General features: G+C 44.7%; 1 protein-coding gene across 2 annotated transcripts in view; it reads right to left on the bottom strand.

Annotated features, from left to right (window-relative positions):
* CHCHD3 (coiled-coil-helix-coiled-coil-helix domain containing 3) overlaps positions 1 to 18,933 on the bottom strand; it is a 196,185-nt gene that overhangs the window by 43,409 nt on the left and 133,843 nt on the right. For both annotated transcript variants that reach the window (XM_033161459.1, XM_033161460.1), the window contains one exon: positions 1,520 to 1,590. In XM_033161459.1, the coding sequence (XP_033017350.1) occupies positions 1,520 to 1,590 (71 nt within the window). The remainder of the gene's footprint in view (positions 1 to 1,519; positions 1,591 to 18,933) is intronic.

Genomic DNA, 18,933 nt, shown 5'->3' with positions numbered 1-18,933 from the left:
GACTTCCAGATAACAACAGAGTACTGGTCTCTGTCTTCTACTGACAGCATTCATCAGAAAACAGCAGGAAAATGTGGAGGGCGGGGGTAACATTTCTGAAATGAAAGCCATGAAATATGATGGATGATGCCTTCCTGCAAGAATTAGCAGCAGAAGAAGGAAAGACCAGGGCAAAAGGTCAGAGTCACTTCGGTCCCGCAATTACTGGATCTTCATTAAGCCCTCCGGAGAAATAAAGAGAATTCAACCCAACCTTCAACACAAGGGCAAAGTTAAATTACTGATTTAAATACCTTTCAAGCCATAGAAGGGGGGGGGAGAAGAGATTTTAACCAAAATGGCCAAATCTAATCATAGTGGTAGCAATATAATAAAATATAATATAATGAAATTAAAGAAGGGCCCCCGTCCATTGGTCTGCAAGCTAATGTAATCTTTGGGATTCCTATGATGGCAAGTGTATGCTTTAAAAGTAAAAAATAGTGCTTGCAGTCGCCCCCTACATCTTAGTGGGCCTCATCCAGGAGATGCATCCTTCTTTGAAGATTCCGTCCCATTCTTCCCAATATGCATCATGCAAAAGTTAAGGTCATGTGTCTGCTTTGAATTTCTATGTTGTGACTGTGGCGGAATAATGCCTGCTGATGGTTCAGGTTCATCATGGGTTAACCTATCACTCCCATGTTAGGTAGGTGTTCCCTGGGAGGCGGAGCTAGTTGGCATTCTAAAAGGAGGGGGAACAACCTTGAAAGGCAGTTGGGGGTTTGGCAGTTGGGGGTGGAGGGTTAGAGAGAGAAAATGAGAGGTTAGGCTTTGGGGAATGCGAGAAAAGGTCATTACCATTGCAAAAGGGATGCAGGAAATATTACAACAAAGCTGAATTACATGAGAAGAAGATTTGTACCAGTAATAACCCGAGACATCCATGTTTTCAAGTTACCTAATAAAGTTAAATGTGCTTAAACGGTCGTTGACTCTGGCAGTGTATCAGTACCTTAAGAGGTGTGACTAAGAGGAGAGAACAAAGCTTTCCTGCGGAAGAGGAAACTGTTTGCTTATTCTCCTGTCATACAGAGGGCTGGACAGTGAAGCCAAGTGTGCCACTTATTTGCCTAAAGGGAAGGCAAACTGCAGTAGTTGGGAACCCTGGTAGGGAGATCCCATAGGTGGCAAAAGGTTTTCAAACGTAGAGCCCTGAGGTACCCCAGAGACAACTCCCATGTGAACACTGAAGGATTCACCCTAGTTGTCAGTGAAACCTAGGGAGAGTCACTGTTGAGGAAGTATGGGGGGGGGAATAGGATCCCTCACAGCGACCAGGACACAGCTCAGCTGATTTGGAGCCCTTGTCACAAGGCTTTTCCTGCAATGCCAATACCCGCAACTCATTTCATTTCCATTTTCGCTTTCCCAGCAAAGGCTGGGGGTGGGGTGGGGGGTGGGGGATGAAATCAGATTCATGGTCTTCCTTCAAAAATAGTACAAGGGTAAAAAGAAAAAGAAAAAAAAGAGGACTTACTTGAATCTGGCATCTACTTCCTCAACAGCTTTTTGGTATTGCTCCGTGGTGACTTTATAGAACTGCGAACTCTAGAAATATAGAGAGAGTGAGAGAAATAAGGGTAAACAATCAAAGAAGCGCATGCCAAATGAGAAAAGCATTTTTTTCGGGGGGAGTTTAGTAATTCACAAGGCCCTAACGAGACATCCACAGCTGCTCTCATTCCAAGTCCGACAATTACTAACAGAACCTCGTTAAATTTGCAGCTATGGTTATTCTAAGTGGCGAAAAAACTTACTGGGTGGAATTCAGTGTCACCTTATTATGACTGTTCCGTCAGTGCAAGTATTTCCGCTTGCCAGATGGAACAATCTTCCCTCTCCTGCCCCTGTGCGCTGTTCGGGCAGGGGGGGGGTGTTCTCCCAATCTGGGGGGAGGCAAAGGGAGGGGCAGGAGGAGAGGGGAGAAAGCCCTGTTGCGCTAGGATTGCACTAGTTGAATTCAGCCCATTGACTGGAAAGTAGATAACCAATTTATTCCCAAGCATTCCCACATCCAGCTTCTTCAGACCTGCTTTTCTCCAGTCCTTCTGCTCCTTCCTACCTGTTCTCCTTGGCCCTCTTTTCCCTCTGCTTCTTGTTTCCTAGGCTCCCCACTTCCATCTGTTTTCTGCTTCTTCTGCCCTCTGTCACCGGGCTCCCCCCTACCCTTAACATCCATGGCATTCAGGGCTCATGTCTCCTTGTCCTCCATTCCGACTCTGCTCCCCAGCCTTGCTCTGAGCTTTGTGACATCGTAACAGTTCAGCCAATGGCAAGATCAAATGCTCACAAGCAGCTTCTACTGCTTTCTCTATTGCCCATTGCTAGAGCTTGCTGTTTCTGATAAACTGATAGAACCACGAGAGGGAAAGAGAGAGAGTGGACCTTTGCTTTAGTTTTATAGTTAAAATAATCTCTCTGCATAATTGGACCCTGAACTGGCACCCACATATAAATCTGGGAGGAGGTGGGGGGGGCTTTTGCAGAACCTGCCAACTGCTTGTGCCTCTGAAAGGGGGACATGCTTTGCAGAATCAGAATTACTGAGTGGCAGAACCACACATTCTGTCTCTACACACGTCTTGAAATGCCGTCTGTAAAGTGAGGCCAGGAAAGGCAATTTTCAGTGGGGAAAGTGGTTCGATGAAGGCTCTACAACTGCTTTACTGCTCAGAATCTGCCACCCCTTGTAACAAAAATATCTCAAACCCATCTTTCCAACCCAGATGTGGAACTCTAGCTGATGGTTGGGGAAACAGCAGGAGGGCAAAACCAAGGCAGATTTAAAAAAACCATGACGCTAATTGTAATGAGGCCTAGGACATGGTTGCTAATGTAATGCAAACAACAGCTGGATTGCTTATCCATAATGTAGGGCATAGAAAGTAGGTGCAGAACCTGACCCATCAACAGCCCCTTCATCCTGCCTTGATGCAGGGGCTAAAGATGATTAAAGGTTTAGAAGGCAAGTTGCAATAGCTGGCGTGTACCAACATGGTGATTAAAATGGCACCTCTGTATTGCACCATTGATGCCTTATGCATTTTGTATTTATATAGACTACACTTCACACATAATAAACGGACACCATGCTAGGACCCTGCTCTCAGCACTCTTTAAATGAGACTAGCTAATTTTTTGATTGGGATCTGCATTTGCAATTCTTCTCTGTGCCCTGCCACAATCTTCAGGGTCAACCAAGAATGTCCTCTTGGACCAAGCCATAGTAAACATAATCCTTGCTATTAGAGACTCCTTTTATGTAGTGCATCACTTCCATTAAGCAACCCTGACAACAAACCTGTAAAGGAGACCAGTATTATTATGATCCTATTATGGATTGGGGGCTGAAGACAAAAGAGAGCAGTTTGCTCAAAGTCATCCAGCAAGTTCTTGGCTAAACCTGGAATCAATGATGGGAACTTCCAGTTTAATTCTGTCCTATGCTTCAGAGATGGTTGCATGGTAAATCCTCCTACCACCTACAGTAATAATCTAGCAGTAAACATTATCATGCTGCAAGTATACCCACCTCACATCACTGACTGTCACGCAGGTAAAGAAACTCACAATGTCCATGTGGTAAATACTATCAAACATTTGGCTTGGGGAGAGCTTACTTATGGGGACATCATTTTTGGAGACATCTCTATGGCTTGCAAAATGGGTAATCTGTCCCTTGGGCACCAGCTTTCTTAAACTGAAAATCCCCCAGAGTTTTTGAATCAGCAGATAGAAGCTTTTAACCTCAGACACCCTCCTGCCTATCGGATCCAAACCATGGTTATGCGAAGTCAGAAGAAGAAAACACCACAAGACATTTTCTTCCTACTTGTGCCACGTTAGAACAGAAGACTGTATTCCGCTCTGGTCAGACCTCACCTGGAATACTGTGTCCAGTTCTGGGCACCACAGTTCAAGAAGGATACTGACATGCTGGAACGTGTCCAGAGGAGGGCAACCAAAATGGTCAAAGGCCTGGAAACAATGCCTTATGAGGAACGGCTTAGGGAGCTGGGTATGTTTAGCCTGGAGAAGAGAAGGTTAAGGGGTGATATGATAGCCATGTTCAAATATATCAAAGGATGTCATATAGAGGAGGGTGAAAGGTTGTTTTCTGCTGCTCCAGAGAAGCGGACACGGGGCAATGGATTCAAACTACAAGAAAGAAGATTCCACCTAAACATTAGGAAGAACTTCCTGACAGTAAGAGCTGTTCGACAGAGGAATTTGCTGCCAAGGAGTGTGGTAGAGTCTCTTTCTTTGGAGGTCTTTAAGCAGAGGCTTGACAGCCATCTGTCAGGAAAGCTTTGATGGTGTTTCCTGCTTGGCAGGGGGTTGGACTGGATGGCCCTTGGGGTCTCTTCCAACTCTATGATTCTATGATTCTAAGACAGGCAACAGGAAACAAGGCTCTTTTACTCATTTACTATGCTGATGAGTGAAAGAAGCTACTCCATCTGGAAAGGTAAAAGGACAGATATTTAATCATCGGAGCCTGTGTCTTATGCTTTACCAGGCAGCTCTGAATTTGCTGGGGATCTACAAAAATCACTGGAAAAATCATTAAGCTGAGAAGAACGGCAAGATTGTGTTTTGAGCCTCACACTTTTTACACAAATTATAATAAATTGTGTAACAGATACCACAGTCAAAAGGGCACACAAATATCAGACAGAACATGGTGGTCTCTCAACTCAGAGCTTGCTCCTGCGATCCAGACCTAATAATTCATTTGTCTGCGGACCCAAGTTCCAAGCATGTGATTTTGGGGGTAGTTTATTTTTTAATAAATCATTGTTGGCTGCTAACAAAATGAAAATGAAATCCTCTTCACACTGCTGACCCCCATTGCATTTAGCAATCTTGCTCGCCCAATGACAGTCACATCCAGGTTCCTCAGATACAGATAAAATCAATAGGGATGTGATTAGACAAGCAGACGGACGACAATGCACATACGGACAGGTCACCATTTGAGATGATGAATAGTCCTCTATCAACCAACAGTCCCCTCTGATGCTAACATTTACTATAATCTTATTTGGGCAGCGATTTATCTTTCTTGTGCCTGATCAATAAAGATGAACACAACAGTTGTAAGGATCGATTGCAATTTTTTATCATTTTAAAGCATGAAGGCACATTTCTGACACAAAGGCAATATTCATAGTGTAGTTGTTCAGCTTTTTCTTTCTTTCTTTTTAAATCTGCCATTTGAGCGAACAGCTGAGTCGCTACACGTTGAGAGGCTTTAATCTGACTGCAGACTATCAAGCAGCCGTTTATCAACTTAGATTCAGTTTAGCGTGGCTTTCAAATGACACAGCTTCCGCATGAAGTTGTGTAAAAGTATGTAAGCACACACCACATATGCAAAGTGGTGTGCATCAAATGAGCAAACGGGCTTTCGTTGTCTAACGAAATTCTTTATTCTAAAGAGAAACTCCAGAACTACCATATGCAAACATTAGCTAGAAGTGATCGTGGTTGCTTTTAATGGACTGTCAATTAGAAACTACTTTACTGTGTAGGTTCTAATGTACTGCCAGAGAAATGGCTTTTCGCTTCTCAGCTGGTTAATTGAAATTGTCACTTAATAGGACGATAAATTGTGGGGATATATTAGCTTTAGGTCAGGGTAAAGTGGGGATCAAGGGTTCCATCCTGAAACGGACTCTGGAACCCTCCCCCAAAACAGTAGGATGGAAACACGCATGGACTTCACATTTTCCACTTGTAGCATACGAACAAGAGACAGAGTTTTAAATACAGAACCTAAGGTGCAACGAATTCCAAACGTGCAAGAGACAAAAACTGTTCGCAGATTGTCTTTTTGGATGCACAATCACACACTGAGCCCTACAGAGTTTTAAAAATTTCCTGCATTTTAGATGCAACTTGCAGGGCAAATTAGGTTAAAGAATTCCTGGCCAAAATGGCAGACATTTCCAGGTGGAATATATATCAGTAGAACAGAGGGAGGAAAAGGTATCCATGGCACAATTTACTAGCACACCTTTGCAGCATGACAGCCGCCAGAAAACCGAGCTGCATGGGTCCTCTTCTCTTTGGAGAACAGTGTGTGTGAAGCAGCACTTCGCGAGGTTGCTGCCATTTTATTTTTGTCTCGCAAATACAACAGAAAAGCCAATTTTATAGCAATTTTCATCTTATAGTACATTACAAAATTGCATGTTGACACAATCAGAGCAAAACTAATGAGAAAGAAATGTGGTGGCATGCAGCTACTACAAATGCCTTACTCGGTGTTTCTTCTACAGGAGCTTGCGGGGTATGCTGTAACAGAGCAACGGGTAAATCTACTACTCTGATGGGACTTGAGACTGTAACAGAACGTGAAGGTGGGACTGGAGGGATAACAAGCAAGGAAACAGCCTGCACACCAACACGAAGCTCTGGCAAGGAATGCTGGGCGAAACCAACGAGATCAGCCAGGAAGCACATGAGCAGTGATAGGCCTATTGTACCGCTTAAGGGGCTTGAATTACTCAGGCAAGCTATGGACAGGTCAAGATGGACAGGTCATAGCGGAGAGTTTGGACCAAACGTGATCCACCTGGAGAAGGAACTGGCAAGCCGCTCCAGTATCCCTGCCAAGAAAACTCCATGGACAAAGACAACAGGCATATAAAAGATATGACGCTGGAAGATGAGCCCCTCAGGTCGGAAGGCGTCCAACTTGCTACTGGGGAAGAGCGGAGGACAAGTACAAGTAGATCCAGAGCTGATGAAGCGGCTGGGCCAAAGCCGAAAGGACGCTCAGTTGCGGATATGCCTGGAAGCGAAAGGAAAGTCCAATGCTGTAAAGAAAAGTATTGCATAGGAACCTGGAATGTAAGAACCATGAACCTTGGTAAGCTGGATGTGGTAAAAAATGAGATGGCAAGAATAAACATTGACATCCTAGGCATCAGTGAACTAAAATGGACAGGAATGGGCGAATTCAGTTCGGATGACTATCATATCTACTACTGTGGGCAGGAATCCCGTAAAAGAAATGGAGTGGCCCTCATAGTCAACAAAAGAGTGGCGAAAGCTGTACTGGGATGCAACTTCAAAAATGATAGAATGATCTCGATACGAATCCAAGGCAGTCCTTTTAACATCACAGTAATCCAAGTTTATGCACCAACTACCAGTGCTGAAGAAACCGAAATTGATCAATTCTATGAAGACTTACAACACCTTATAGAAATGACACCAAAGAAGGATGTTCTTCTCATTATAGGGGATTGGAATGCTAAAGTAGGAAGTCAAGAGATAAAAGGAACAACTGGCAAGTTTGGCCTTGGAGATCAAAATGAAGCAGGGCAAAGGCTAATAGAGTTCTGTCAAGAGAACAAGCTGGTCATCACAAACACTCTTTTCCAACAACACAAGAGACGACTCTACACATGGACATCACCAGATGGGCAACATCGAAATCAGATTGATTATATTCTCTGCAGCCAAAGATGGAGAAGCTCTATACACTCAGCAAAAACAAGACCTGGAGCTGACTGTGGCTCAGATCATCAGCTTCTTATAGCAAAATTCCAGCTTAAACTGAAGAAAGTAGGAAAAACCACTGGGCCAGTAAGATTCAATCTAAATCAAATTCCTTATGAATACACAGTTGAAGTGAAGAACAGGTTCAAGGATTTAGATTTGGTGGATAGAGTACCTGAAGAACTGTGGATGGAGGCTCGTAACATTATACAGGAGACAGCAACGAAAACCATCCCAATGAAAAAGAAATGCAAGAAAGCAAAGTGGCTGACCAATGAGGCCTTACAAATAGCAGGGGAGAGAAGACAAGCAAAATGCGAAGGAGATCGTGAAAGATACAGGAAATTGAATGCAGATTTCCAAAGAATAGCAAGGAGAGACAAGAGGGCCTTTCTAAACGAGCAATGCAAAGAAATAGAGGAAAACAACAGAATGGGAAAAACCAGAGATTTATTCAAGAAAATTGGAGATATGAAAGGAACATTTCGTACAAAGATTACCACAATTAAGGACAAAAGTGGAAAGGACCTAACAGAAGCAGAAGACATCAAGAAGAGGTGGCAAGAATACACAGAGGAATTATACCAGAAAGATATGGAGGTCTCATACACCCCAGGAAATGTGGTTGCTGACCTTGAGCCAGACATCCTGGAGAGTGAAGTCAAATGGGCCTTAGAAAGCCTTGCTAACAACAAGGCCAGTGGAAGTGATGATATTCCAGCTGAACTATTTAAAATTTTAAAAGAGGATGCTGTTAAGGTGCTGCACTCAATATGCCAGCAAGTTTGGAAAACTCAGCAGTGGCCAGAGGATTGGAGAAGATCAGTCTACATCCCAATCCCAAAGAAGGGCAGTGCCAAAGAATGCTCCAACTACCGCACAATTGCACTCATTTCACACGCTAGCAAGGTTATGCTTAAAATTCTACAAGGCAGGCTTAAGCAGTATGTGGACCGAGAACTCCCAGAAGTGCAAGCTGGATTTCGAAGGGGCAGAGGAACCAGAGACCAAATTGCAAACATGCGCTGGATTATGGAGAAAGCCAGAGAGTTCCAGAAAAACATCTACTTCTGCTTCATTGATTATGCAAAAGCATTTGACTGTGTCGACCACAGCAAACTATGGCAAGTTCTTAAAGAAATGGGAGTGCCGGATCACCTCATTTGCCTCCTGAGAAATCTCTATGTGGGACAAGAAGCTACAGTTAGAACTGGATATGGAACAACTGATTGGTTCAAAATTGGGAAAGGAGTACGACAAGGCTGTATATTGTCTCCCTGCTTATTTAACTTATATGCAGAATACATCATGCGAAAGGCTGGACTGGATGAATCCCCAACCGGAATTAAGATTGCCGGAAAAAATATCAACAACCTCAGATATGCTGATGATACTACCTTGATGGCAGAAAGTGAGGAAGAATTGAAGAACCTTTTAATGAGGGTGAAAGAAGAGAGCGCAAAATATGGTCTGAAGCTCAACATCAAAAAAACTAAGATCATGGCCACTGGTCCCATCACCTCCTGGCAAATAGAAGGGGAAGAAATGGAGGCAGTGAGAGATTTCACTTTCTTGGGTTCCATGATCACTGCAGATGGTGACAGCAGTCACGAAATCAGAAGACGCCTGCTTCTTGGGAGAAAAGCAATGACAAACCTAGACAGCATCTTAAAAAGCAAAGACATCACCTTGCCGACAAAAGTCCGTATAGTTAAAGCTATGGTTTTCCCAGTAGTAATGTACGGAAGTGAGAGCTGGACCATAAAGAAGGCTGATCGCCGTAGAATTGATGCTTTTGAATTATGGTGCTGGAGGAGACTCTTGAGAGTCCCGTGGACTGCAAGAAGATCAAACCTATCCATTCTCAAAGAAATCAGCCCTGAGTACTCACTAGAAGGACAGATCCTGAAGTTGAGGCTCCAGTACTTTGGCCACCTCATGAGAAGAGAAGACTCCCTAGAAAAGACCCTGATGTTGGGAAAGATGGAGGGCACAAGGAGAAGGGGACGACAGAGGATGAGATGGTTGGACAGTGTTCTTGAAGCTACTAACATGAGTTTGGCCAAACTGCGAGAGGCAGTGAAGGATAGGCGTGCCTGGCGTGCTCTGGTCCATGGGGTCACGAAGAGTCGGACACGACTGAACGACTGAACAACAACCGCTTAAGCCTCTGTAAAGGTTTTCAGATCAAGCTCCCTCTATGACTAAGTGTAGCTGAGTGTTCACTGGAAGGCCTAGAAGGACAGACCCTGAAGCTGAGGCTCCAATACTTTGGCCACCTCATGAGAAGAGAAGACTCCCTAGAAAAGACCCTGATGTTGGGAAAGATGGAGGGCACAAGGAGAAGGGGACGACAGAGGATGAGATGGTTGGACAGTGTTCTCGAAGCGACTGGCATGAGTTTGGCCAAACTGCGGGAGGCAGTGGAGGATAGGCATGCCTGGCGTGCTCTGGTCCATGGGGTCACGAAGAGTCGGACACAACTGAACGACTGAACGACAACAAAAGCTCTACTGCTCCCATGCTAGACCACCTTTTCTTTGCTGTCCCATACCCCTCCTCCTGTGCCCCATGGCTCAGCAAGGTCAAACACAGGTAGATAAAAGTGATCCACTTGGCGTTGCGTATTTGGAGTTTCAAAAAGCGCTTCTTCGCAATGTGCTTTGTTCAGCTACGGAATACAATCCCGCAATAAGCAGTGATGGACACCAACTTGGATGGCTTTAGTTGGATAGCTCAGTTGGTTAGAGCGTGGTGCTGATAATGCCAAGGCTGCAGGTTTGATGGGACAACTGTGTATTCTTGCATTGCAGGAGGTGGGACTAGGTGATCCTTGGGGCCCCTTCCAACTTTGTAATTCTAATAGAGAAATTCATGGAGGATAAGGCTAACAATAGCAAGTACCCAAAGTGGCTATGAGCCACCTACACTGTTGTATTTAGTGTGCTTTTAAATGCCAGTTGCTGGGAATCCCAAGGAGGGAAAGTGCTCTTTTGCTCAGTTCCTGGTTTGGGGCTTCCCATAGGCATCTGACTGGCCACTGTAAGAACAGGATATTGGACTAGATGGGCCACAGGCCTGATTCACAAGGGCTCTGCATATGTTCTTCCCACATTTTTATTTCCCCCTATTTCAGTATTGTTGTTTCCTCTCTTACAGCACACTGTCCGCAAGTTATACTCAAGTGACTTACATTAGTTCATTTACTTATTCATCATTCATTCAGATAATAGATCCTCCCAAAGCAGCTTAATAATAAGTAATTATTAATTACTGTTGTTTTATTGTTTTGCTGCCATTCTTTCATTGCCAACTCCTTTGGGAAAGATCTGTGACCCTGAAAAGTGGCACAGAAATAGTTTAAAGAAAGCACACAATTTAGCTCGTTAAATATAAATCAGAGCAGCAGGGGAGAATAAAACCTTCTAAGAATTCCAAAGTCAGCGCCTGCATTCCCAGCCCATAATACCAGCACCCTCAGCTCATCCCATCTGAAAGCCAACTGGGAAAGAAAAGTCTTTGGGCTCACCAGAAAGAGAGTCAGGAGCCAAACACAACTCCCGTGGAAGAGATCGCCATAACACACAGCGGCCCGTGGGTGGGTAGGGTATTCAATATATGTTTTTACCTGTGTTAAAATACTGGAAATAAATAAATAACCACTGAAAAAACCCTGTATTGTGTGTCCGTCATTCTAAATCTATTCACTGGCAGTAGCAGACCCAGAAGAAAGGTCTCGGAATCCACTCTTAAAGCCTGGGCAAGTTATGTGAGTGCAAGTGGTTCTTGAATGCCTTTCTCAGACACTGTGATTTATTGAAATCAGGCCTCTCTTTCGATAAAGCTGTGGCAAGGCTTAAATTATAAACAAGCGAGGAGCTACTTCACCCAACCAACTTCTGATGTGGAATGAAGTTCACTGGCTTCCATTCAAAAAGTAGCGTATGAATCACACCTTCAATGGGACATGCTCTACATTCTCAGTAAAAAAAGGTCCCTGCAGAATGTTACAGGGTCAGCTGTTTTCTCAGTGTATGGAAACTCAGCAAGTATGTGTGTCTTTAACCTAGATTGAAAATCATCTTCATTAGAAAAGGTGCTAAAAGATCTCATGTCATCCAAGCAGATGAAAGGTTATCACCATTGGAATGCACCTGAGTCCTCACTGCACCTCACAGAAACAGCCATGTGCCTTCCCACTGCAAATTGCCAGAACCACCTTTACTTCAGAGGCAGAGTGTATCTCCTTTCTGTTGTGGAAGTTTGAACCTCTGGTGCCTCATATCACAACAAATTCAGATGAAGTTTATGTTCACACTTTTAACTCACTCTGTGCGAAGGCTCTGAGAGGGGGATTGGCGAAAACCCACTTTACCAAATACAACTCTTAATGACAAATGGGAGTCCCCATTAGGGTGGACAGGGGACCTTCAGGGTCAACAGATTGACATCAGAACCTACAAAAGGTCACTGAACTTCCAGGTTGACTGTTCTGTACAGGGAAACAGCTTGTGCACCATCACATGTGACAGAGACACACCTGTCTACCTGCTGAAACACATGGATGGGTTTCTCTCACACTAGTGGTATATGAGATGTTTGCCTACACCATGAATGGAAAATCTCTGGCTTTCCAGATGCTGTTGGACTCTAAAAATCCCATCAGCCCTAGCCAGCATGACCAATTGTCAGGAAAGATGGGAATTCCAATAGCTGGAAGGCCACAGGTTCCACACTCTTGACCTAACAGTGCAGATGTTCACAGTGGCGGAGGAACCTCTCTGGCACCCAGGGCAGCTCAGCCCGTACGGACTGCGCATGTACGGCATCCCACGCATGTGCACTCCATATGCCTGCTGTGCAAGAGGCATCCCGTATGGACTGCACAAATGCACAGTCCGTATGGGCTGCCGCTTGTGCGCGGCAGCCTGTACAGTCGCCATGCAAGCGGCAGCCTATACAGAAGCCATACAAGGGGCGCCCCTACGAACTGTGCGCACCCTTGGCCGCTCTACAGCTGGGGGAAGGCAGGGGCCATCTTGTCATCCCTCCCAGAGTGGCACCCGGGGCGGTCAGCCCCCTCCACCACCCCCTTCCTACACCCCTGTAGGAACCTTGTGCATGTCCACAAAGCCTTGGCAATAATCATAGAATCATAAAATTGCAGAGTTGGAAGGGATCCCAAGGGCCATCCAATCCAACCCCCTGCAATGCAGGAATCTCCTAAAAGGGGACATCCATCCAGGAAATTGCCACATGTGAAGTAACTCATCAAGATAGGGATTTCCCCTTTGAAGACACTGGCGCCTGGAAGTGTTGCTCCATTCCTTGACAAGAATAGAAAGCAACCCATGTTTATCTTTGAGATTATGTCTGTTCACTGGAAAACATGTGTTCCCTTACATAATTCAAAACAAATGGCTACAACTCCAAGAGTACATGAACAATATTCATGTTAAAAGAAACCTAAGCCATGATTGGGGGGGAGGGGGGAGACACATTCTTCCCATCACATATTTCAGTTACACACTTACTCACTGCCCTTCATCCAATTAGGATCACAGGGCAACTCACAATACATGAACAAAACAATAAAAATACTATCCATAAACTGTTTAATAAAACCAGGAGTTTACAACTCTTCTTATCAGCACCAGTACATTTCCGAGCACAATTCAAAGTGTTGGTGCTGACCTTGAAAGCCCTAAACGGCCTCGGTCCTGTATACCTGGAGGAGCATCTCCACCCCCATCGTCCAGCCTGGACACTGAGATCCAGCGCCGAGGGCCTTCTGGCGGTTCCCTCACTGCGAGAAGCAAAACTACAGGGAACCAGGCAGAGGGCCTTCTCGGTAGTGGCGCCCGCCCTGTGGAATGCCCTCCCATCAGATGTGAAGGAAATAAGTAACTACCGGTATCTTACTTTTAAAAGACATCTGAAGGCAGCCCTGTTTAGGGAAGTTTTTAATGTTTGATGCTGTGTTGTGTTTTTAATATTCAATTGGGAGCCGCCCAGAGTGGATGGGGAAACTCAGCCAGATGGGCAGGGTAATAATAATAATAATAATAATAATAATAATAATAATAATAATAATTACTACTACTACTACTACTAACTACTATTACTATATCAATCTAGATTTTAAAAAATAGTAACGACCCAGCTAAAACATTAATAACACTGCAAGGCCTGGGTGAATAAGAGTGCCCCCAAAACCCAAAAATGAGGCTAATTGATACACCTTAAAAGGGACAGATTTAGCAACTTATTGAGTCAGACCACTGGTCACCTACCTCAGTATTATCAACACTGACTGGCAGCAGCTCTTCGGGGTTTCTTGTAGGGTTCTTTCCCTTTCCTACTTGGAGATGTTGGCCATTGAACCTATGCAAAGCTCATACTCTACCACTGGGTTATTGCCCTTTTGCCCTCATAAGCAGGGCCCCATCACAAAGAATGCCCTATCTTGAGAGACCACATGAGGGACCATGCCAATTGGTGGGACCACAAGATGGTTCTACCCTGCAGACTATAATGCCTGGGCCAACCGATATGGGGAGTGTTGTGCCTTCAAGTATTTGGGCCTGAAGTTGTCCAGGGTTTTATACATCAACATTAATACCTTGAATTTGCCAAGTAGTGTAAGGGCAACCAGTGTAGAACCCAGAGAACTGGTGTTATATGACTGAACTTGATACACCACTCAGCATCCAAGCAGTGACATTTTTCAGTAGCTGCAGCTTCATGATTGTCTTCTAGTCTAGCCCCACATGGAGAGTATTCCAGTAGTCTAAATGCCAGGTTGCTATAGCAAGACTATCCTGGATCTGGAATGGCTGCAGGGTGTGAAAATGGGCACTCAGCTACTGCGGCCACCTGGGTTTCCAGTGGACTTAATAGAGATGGTATGGAGAGACTGTCCAGCTAGCAATTCCTGTACTATCTGTCATGGGCCAGGAGTCTGCTTTACCTGCTGAAGGGGGAGACAGCAGAATGAGTCACCTGCAGCTGATCAGCCTTCAAGGACACAGAACAGAAGGCACTGATGAGAACCAGCTGGCTCCAGACTTCTTAAACAGAGCTCTAAACAGCACTCAGATGCCGGAAACAACACCTATGGTTCCTGGCCCTACTTTGATGCTTCCTGCTCTCAATCTGGAGTCCCTGACCTCTGGACCGTATGACTTTGTATGTGGATTCTGCTCTCAGACAAGTGTTCATTGGAGACTCTTAGCCCCTGCATGCTCGGCAACAGGACTTGGACGGGACTATGACACTAGAATCATAGAATCATAGAGTTGGAAGAGACCACAAGGGCCATCCAGTCCAACCCCCTGCCAAGCAGGAAACACCATCAAAGCATTCCTGACAGATGGCTGTCAAGCCTCCGCTTAAAGACTTCCAAAGAAGGAGACTCCATCACACTCCTTGGCAGCAAATTCCACTGTCGGACAGCTCTTACTGTCAGGAAGTTCTTCCTAATGTTTAGGTGGAATCTTCTTTCTTGTAGTTTGAATCCATTGCCCTGTGTCCGCTTCTCTGGAGCAGCAGAAAACAACCTTTCACCCTCCTCTATATGACATCCTTTGATATATTTGAACATGGCTATCATATCACCCCTTAACCTTCTCTTCTCCAGGCTAAACATACCCAGCTCCCTAAGCCGTTCCTCATAAGGCATCGTTTCCAGGCCTTTGACCATTTTGGTTGCCCTCCTCTGGACACGTTCCAGCTTGTCCGTATCCTTCTTGAACTGTGGTGCCCAGAACTGGACACAGTATTCCAGGTGAGGTCTGACCAGAGCGGAATACAGTGGTACTATTACTTCCCTTGATCTAGATGCTATACTCCTATTGATGCAGCCCAGAATTGTATTGGCTTTTTTAGCTGCTGCATCACACTGTTGACTCATGTCAAGTTTATGGTCTACCAAGACTCCTAGATCCTTTTCACATGTACTGCTCTCAAGCCAGGTGTCACCCATCCTGTATTTGTGCCTTTCATTTTTTTTGCCCAAGTGTAGTACTTTACATTTATCCCTGTTAAAATTCATCTTGTTTGCTTTGGCCCAGTTCTCTAATCTGTTAAGGTCATTTTGAATTGTGATCCTGTCCTCAGGGGTATTAGCCACCCCTCCCAATTTGGTGTCATCTGCAAACTTGATCAGGATGCTCTCAAGCCCATCATCCAAGTCATTGATAAAGATGTTGAATAAGACTGGGCCCAAGACAGAACCCTGTGGCACCCCACTAGTCACTTCTCTCCAGGATGAAGAGGAGCCATTAATGAGTACCCTTTGTGTTCGGTCAGTCAGCCAGTTACAAATCCACTGAATGGTAGCCTTGTCCAGCCCACATTTTACCAGCTTCTTTACAAGAACATCATGGGGCACCTTGTCAAAGGCCTTGCTGAAATCAAAAGAAGATATATCTTGCCCCAAAAGAAGATATATGCCACTGAGCAGTAGCCATTAACCTCAGGGTTCTAGGAAGGACCTCTTGAGAGTTTGCCACCACCTCTTTTAAGGTGAGTGGCACTGCCCCATTGTGAAGAGAAGCATTCCCTGCCACTTGACCCCACCAAGTCAATTTCTCCAACCTAGCTTTTTATAAGCCAATATGGACAGGAGTTGAGGGCACATGTGATCATACCTAGCTTCAAGCATCTTTTGCTTCTATGGTGTCAAAGCATTCTAAGTAGACTGTCCAAACCCACCACTCAGTTAAAGCTAACTAACAGGACCCCCTTCTCAAAGGGTATGGCTGTATCACTTCACTATTAAAACATTCACCGGCTAATTTTGAGAGATGCAAAAGAAAATGTAAAACCTCTCATCAAAGGACATACCTATTTCACAAGCCTTGTAGCTATTCACTCAACCATCTAATCTGCATGTAATTGAAGCACATTCTGCTAATACAAATGTTCTCGATCCCTGGCACATTCTTAGATGCTCAATGATATCTACACATCCTATTGACAGGATGCCTAATCAAAGCCATTCGTGTTTACAACTTTTTGTTCCTTGGCGCCTTGTATCTGTGATACTACATATTACAAATCTCATCCTCGCTAAGCCACTGTTTGTGATTCTTCTGTACTCTGAAGGCCCTCTGTCATCTCGCACTGCTTTGAGAAGGCTCCAGAGGCTTAATTGGCAAGCAAGAACTTATCATTGTTCCCACTCCGACAATACTGGCATTTCAGACTGTGAACACGCATTAGCAGAAATGGCACATCTATAATATTGCTGGGCATCTACTGAATTCTGTCCCGCAGGACACTAGCTGATTTCTTCACATTAAAAAATATGTAAAAGGGGAAGGGATAATTTAGTTTCTCACTGAAATGAAGCCGTCTCTGGGGATTAAAATACCTGCTGATGAATGTTATTCCATAATGGCTTTGGCATCAAGACCAAAAGAAGACACCACCTGCTTTGCATCCTTCAGTGGTATTCCAGGATCAAAGGAGCATACCGTCTTGAGGTGCCATCCAAGTAGCAGAACAAGACAGGCAAGCCATAAAGTTAGTTATCTGTGGCTGCCATAAAATTATGGATCTCTGTCTTGGCAACTTACGAACAAAGAAAGACAAGAAGATAGACATATGTCTTTATACTGAGCAAGACCATTGATGTGTCTAAGTCAGTACTGTCCACAATGTCTGGCAGGGGTTCTCCAGGATTTCAGACAAAGGTCTCTCCTAGACCTTTCAGGAGATGCTTGGGTCTTCTGCATGCACATCAGATGTTCTGCCACTGAGCTATGTTATTTCCCCAATTAATATTGCTCAACCCAGCAACCATGCCTCAATAATCTCTGGAGTCATTGCATAGTATCTCTGCTTCCAGTATTTTTTTAAGGATGGCAGGGTTGATAAAATCCCATGCACAATGACCTGACCTGAGCAACAGAAGAAGAAGAAGAAGAAGAAGAAGAAGAAGAAGAAGAAGAAGGGGGGGGAGTAGTTTGGATTTATTATACCGCTTTAAAGAGGGTGAGACAGAAATAGAACTAATGATGATGGATAATTACTTGTAAGCCTTTGGGCCTTTTAAGAATTATAGATTACATTTAACCAGGATATTTTCTATTTGTATTTTATTCTAAGAATTGCCCTGCTCAGCCAAATCAAAGGCCACGTGCCTTTCAGTACTCCATCTATAGCTCTGGATAAAAGGAACATACTCCCAAATTGGATGGATAAAAGGAACATACTCCCAAATTGAATGGATAAAAGGAACATAGTCCCAAATTAGTTCCTTATGCACCTCAACTTTACATAGGTAAGTTGAGGACCACAAAGAATTAGTATGTTGCTTTTGCCCGCTCATAGGCGTAAGTCCTCAATCCATAGCATGAATGAATCCCAAATGGTGTTGGTGGAGGTGGCAAAGAATGCAGGACCTGCTCAGCATTTAACCTCACGTTGGCACATTCTCCAGCTGCAGACCAGAAGCACTGAGTCACTCTGTGACTCCCCCTCACATGGGCAGCATCGCACTGTTTCACAGTCAGCCTCTGCAAATGCTGTGTCACCAGTACTCTCCATCTCTTCCTTCCTCAATTCGACATTTGTCTCTGAGAATCAGCCTCCACGGCTTAAATTCCCACCTGGTTCACATCTACCTACCAACTCGGTATGAAAACTTGCTGACTGTTCTCCATTTCAGAGTTCTCACGGCCCTGTCCTTCACTACCCAACTACCAGCTCTTTCTAGGCTTTCATTATTTGCATTCTTTTTTTTAAGAACAGAAAACACCACGATCTTTATGGCAGCTTCCTATTCAGAATGATTTCCTCACTCAGCTTCGCAATTATCCCTTCTCCCTGCCCTGCCCGCCCCCCTCAACTTCCACTGTCATTTTATCCACCCCAAGAACTTTCACACGCAACTTAAAGTAATGCATGCATAATCCCTCTCTGCTCTCATCTGCCCAGATCTCCTCCTCAGGCTCCCCCCGCCCCATCTTCATGTGAAGGTAGTATTTCCATTTCTGCCCCTTTTCCGAGCACCGAAAGCATGCTGTGTGTGTGGCTCCTAGGTGGCTGTCTGCAAGCAAGCGCTTGCTGCTGAGTCAAAAGTAAAACTTGTCTCTTGCTTAGCATTCATTTCACCTTTTCCACAAAACCAAGCTTTTAAACCCACATAGCAACTGCAATCTGCCAACAGTTTGACCTCACTCCCAAAGGCGCACTCCTCCATTGTCTCCCAAGACAGACGCATGCCAACCCTTTCCAAGGAAAGTTAGTAGATATACTCTGAATGCTTTCTATGTGCGGGGAGGGGGGTTACAAGAACTGCACAGTTCCCTGGCCTCACCTTAAACCCAAATGCTCACCACCGCCCCACTGATTGCCACATTGCTTGCCCCC

Source organism: Lacerta agilis, chromosome 10, assembly GCF_009819535.1.
Source record: "Lacerta agilis isolate rLacAgi1 chromosome 10, rLacAgi1.pri, whole genome shotgun sequence".
Taxonomy (NCBI): Eukaryota; Metazoa; Chordata; class Lepidosauria; order Squamata; family Lacertidae; genus Lacerta; species Lacerta agilis.
The sequence above is the reverse complement of the archived record's forward strand: the minus strand, read 5'-3'. Positions and strand labels throughout refer to the sequence as shown.